The sequence below is a fragment of the Cynoglossus semilaevis genome, chromosome 16 (genome assembly GCF_000523025.1).
Source record: "Cynoglossus semilaevis isolate Cse_v1.0 chromosome 16, Cse_v1.0, whole genome shotgun sequence".
Lineage (NCBI taxonomy): Eukaryota > Metazoa > Chordata > Actinopteri > Pleuronectiformes > Cynoglossidae > Cynoglossus > Cynoglossus semilaevis.
In genome coordinates, this window is record NC_024322.1 from 17434998 (window position 1) to 17438743 (window position 3746).

The window sequence follows — 3746 nt, forward strand, 5'->3', positions numbered from 1 at the left end:
GGGTCAGTGTTTCAAGACATGTATTTTCACTAATGGTTGCTGAATATTTATACATCTAGTTTGTACTGTTTTGGCTAAAATATATTTTAAAATATATAAATATAATATGTAAAATATATCAGCCAATATATGTGATTTTCATAGTGTAGCGGTTGCCATGCTTGCCTTGTCTAGCAGAAAGTCCTAGGTTTGATTCCCAGAGGAATCACATATCCCTAATGGCGCCTCTTGTGGCAGCCTGTGTTGGTTGCAACACTCGCACTCTAAATTTCCTCCACTGTGGGACCGATGACTTTTGATGCACTAACCTGTTGCTCTGAACGCCCTGTGTTTACCCAGTGGGTCTGGGTGGACTTCCACTACCGTCGCCCACCGTGTCAAAGCTCGCCCGCGGTCACCGTCCACTAGGTAGAACCCAGTCTGCTCCTCTGCCCCAGCAACAGTGCGTCCCGGCCCAGGCTTTGCAGCAGCTGGTGGTCCAGCAGCAGCACCAGCAGTTCCTGGAGAAGCACAAACAAATGTTCCAGCAACAGCAGCAACAGCAGCAGCAACACGTCATCAACAAGGTGGATGCTCATTTTATTTATTTTATTTATTTTTTTTATTAATTGATGAATCACTTGAGCGTTAGTGCTCAATCTTTGCTTCCTGGCGGCAGTGAAGGGGTTAACGCCTGTGAATCCAGTCTTGTTCCAGGGGCAGGATGATTCAGCCTGCAATTATCAAGACTTGTAGCATGTCTTTCTTGTCTCTGTTCGTGTATTGCTACTTCTCTGTAGCCCTGGCAACTGTGCTCTAAGGAAACCCACTCCTAAAATGGTCACACAGGAAGTGAGGTATTGTTTCACTGTACTGTGTGCGTAGATGTGTGTGTTTTCCGAGTCCTTCGAGCTAAGGATTAGAACCGGTTAGAATATTGATATAATTTTTTAAAATCAATTAGAAATTGTATCTCTGTAAACACACACACACATATATATTAATATAAACACATGTCTAAATATATAAACATATGTATGCATATATAAATATATAAATATATATGTATGGATATATAAATATATAAACATATATGTATGGATATATAAATATATAAACATATATGTATGGATATATAAATATATAAACATATATGTATACATATAGAAATATATACATATAAACAGATAACATTTACTATATAGTGTAGCTATATATGTACATACAGTGTGTATATATTTTTAAGAAACATGAAAAAAATAATTTGGTAATGAAAATATTTTTCACAAATGTATCGTAATTTGATTTTTTTTTTGCAATCCAATTGTTAAACAACTTGCAGTTCTTGACCCTCAGGACTAGTACCTCTCCTGCCTGTTGATGTTCACTGAGGTAGTAATGTTTGATGATTTAAAAATTCCATTGTGAAAAAAACAAACCTCCAGTCCAGCATCACATGAACTAAAGATGTGTTCACTGACAGCAGAGAGAAACACTTATGGTTCTTTTCAAGCACTTATTGCTTTAATATGATTCCTTCAAATCAAAGGATTATAATACGTAAGAATGCAACCCCCCCTCCCCACCACCACCGCCCGTCATCAGCTGTATTACTACCACTGTGAGGTTCCTCAGACTTTGTCTTAAAGCAACACATGTTCCCAGTTTCTGTTTGAGTCGGCGAGAATCTGCACATAACATTTAACTTTACGAAAGTACAACACCGCAAATTACTACCTCATGATCTCCGTGAGTACATAATTATGTGAAAAGTATGAGAGAAAACCATGTCTTGTCACTTCAGTTCATGTCATTTGCAGTACTTCTCCCCGGCATTTTTTTATGAAATTGGAGAAATTACTGGCAATTCCAGATTAAGATTAGCGTTAAAAAATAATCCCACGATCTTCAGTTCTCCGACAGAATCTCAGTAAAAAAGTGGTTCAGTTTGAGTTGTAGGTAAATGGATGCAGTAGCACTGATCAGCTAAGTTTGAGTTGTAGGTAAATGGATGCAGTAACACTGATCAGCTAAGACCAGTAAATATTTGAAAAATATATATATATATATTTCCTTTTTTAATCTAATGATGTGATGATTTTTTTCTCACACTGCCCGTCGGCGCAGCTCCAGGAGACACTCTCTGGCTGGACATGGATTTTTTTTAATAGCTGGCCCAGCATCTGAAATTAAAGCCATATTTTTCTAGCTGTTCGTGGAACCTTGGATTCATGTTGAATTTCTTAAACATGTTCAAATAGGGCCATTAAATTATACAGTCGGAGTCTGATGATGAGTTGTGAACCAAGGAAACAGATTTTTTATTTTTAATTTTATTGAACACAGATAGAATCATACTTTTGGGCTCAAGTCGTGGTGACTTGGACTCGTGTGACTGATGGACTTGGAACTCGACTTGTATCTCAAAGTTTTGACTTGACATGGGATGTGATCAGTTGAATGACTTAATTAAAATTCATCGTTCCTCTTCGAATATGAAGTTAAATCAGGCATGGGCAAACTAAGGCCCGGGGGCCGGATGCGGCCCACCAAACGTGTCCAAATTATTAATTATTAATTATTATTAATTTCTATTATCTTTATACTTCTGCTTTTTCTCTGCAATGCCCGCATTACTCCAACAGATGGCGTAAAAAAGGCTTAAATGAAAAGGCTGTAACCTGTAATGACTTGACTTGGAAGGACTGCTTAAATGAAAAGGCTGTAACCTGTAAAATGACTTGACTTGGAAGGACTTGTTGTGTTGAAGGAATTTTAGACTCGATTCGACTCGACTCAGCTTCAGTGAACTTGTCTTGACTCGACTCACCTCGACTTTACTTGAATGGACTTGACCGGCAGAAAGATACCCCGTGACCCGAGTCACTCGAGACTTGGGTTTTTACTTGAAGTTAGCACAGGTGACTCGGTTCTATCTCTGTCCTGTAGCGCGGACATGAATTGATTATTCATTAGAATATTATTGACAAACATAACCCTGAACTCCTGACGCTGCTTTCTGACAGTAAATCCTGCACACGTTCCCCACAGACACGGACATTTCTTGGTACCGGGGATTCCACCGAAACTCCATAGAAACTGAAGTGCTTAAATGAGGTCATATCTGGACACAAACATTAATCAATGTCCAGTTGTTCTTTGTTTTTTTTTCTTGTGGAGAAATTCTAGTGAACGTCAGGCTCGAAATGTTGTGCTTGAAGAGGTGGACTGTGTGTGTGTGTGGGGGGGGGGCGGGGGGATCCTCGTCTTCCAGGGGTGATAAGACTCAGCCCCGTAGGCAGCCCTTTGATTGGACGTTTGGATGTTCACTGGACATTTTTCCAGTATTAATGTTCTCTGTTGTACTCACAGTAGCCCTGTAACGCAATTTAATTTGAATAGATTGCGTATCCCCAGCTAGTCATTGCCTTTGTTTTGCCTTTTAACTGCCTTTAAAAGAACGTGGCACCGGGGAAAATGTAAAAGTAGCCCAAGGAAACAGTTTATTGCCGCGCAATAAAATTAGGCTCTTAAAATCTGCAGCCGACTTTTGTTAAACATGAGCGAGTACAATGTTCCAGGCAGAAGCAGTCCCCGCAGAAAGATTGAAATACAGCGCTCGGTTTAATCGCAGTGATAAAGTCCACCAGTCTTCCTCTAAATCACTGGTTCTCAAAGACGGGTGTGTGTACCACTAGGGGGACAGGATAGCACTTCAGGGTTTATGGGAAGTTTACAAAAAAAACAAACAAACAGTATATTCTGTT

The 3746-nt window shown here is 39.5% G+C and overlaps 1 protein-coding gene across 1 annotated transcript in view; it reads left to right on the forward strand.

Moving 5' to 3' along the window:
• The window catches only part of LOC103392446 (histone deacetylase 4-like), a 69949-nt gene that overhangs the window by 45374 nt on the left and 20829 nt on the right, over positions 1–3746 (forward strand). Inside the window, exons 13-14 of the mRNA XM_025063740.1 lie at positions 238–242; positions 340–566. Coding sequence (XP_024919508.1) covers positions 238–242; positions 340–566 — 232 coding nt within the window. The remainder of the gene's footprint in view (positions 1–237; positions 243–339; positions 567–3746) is intronic.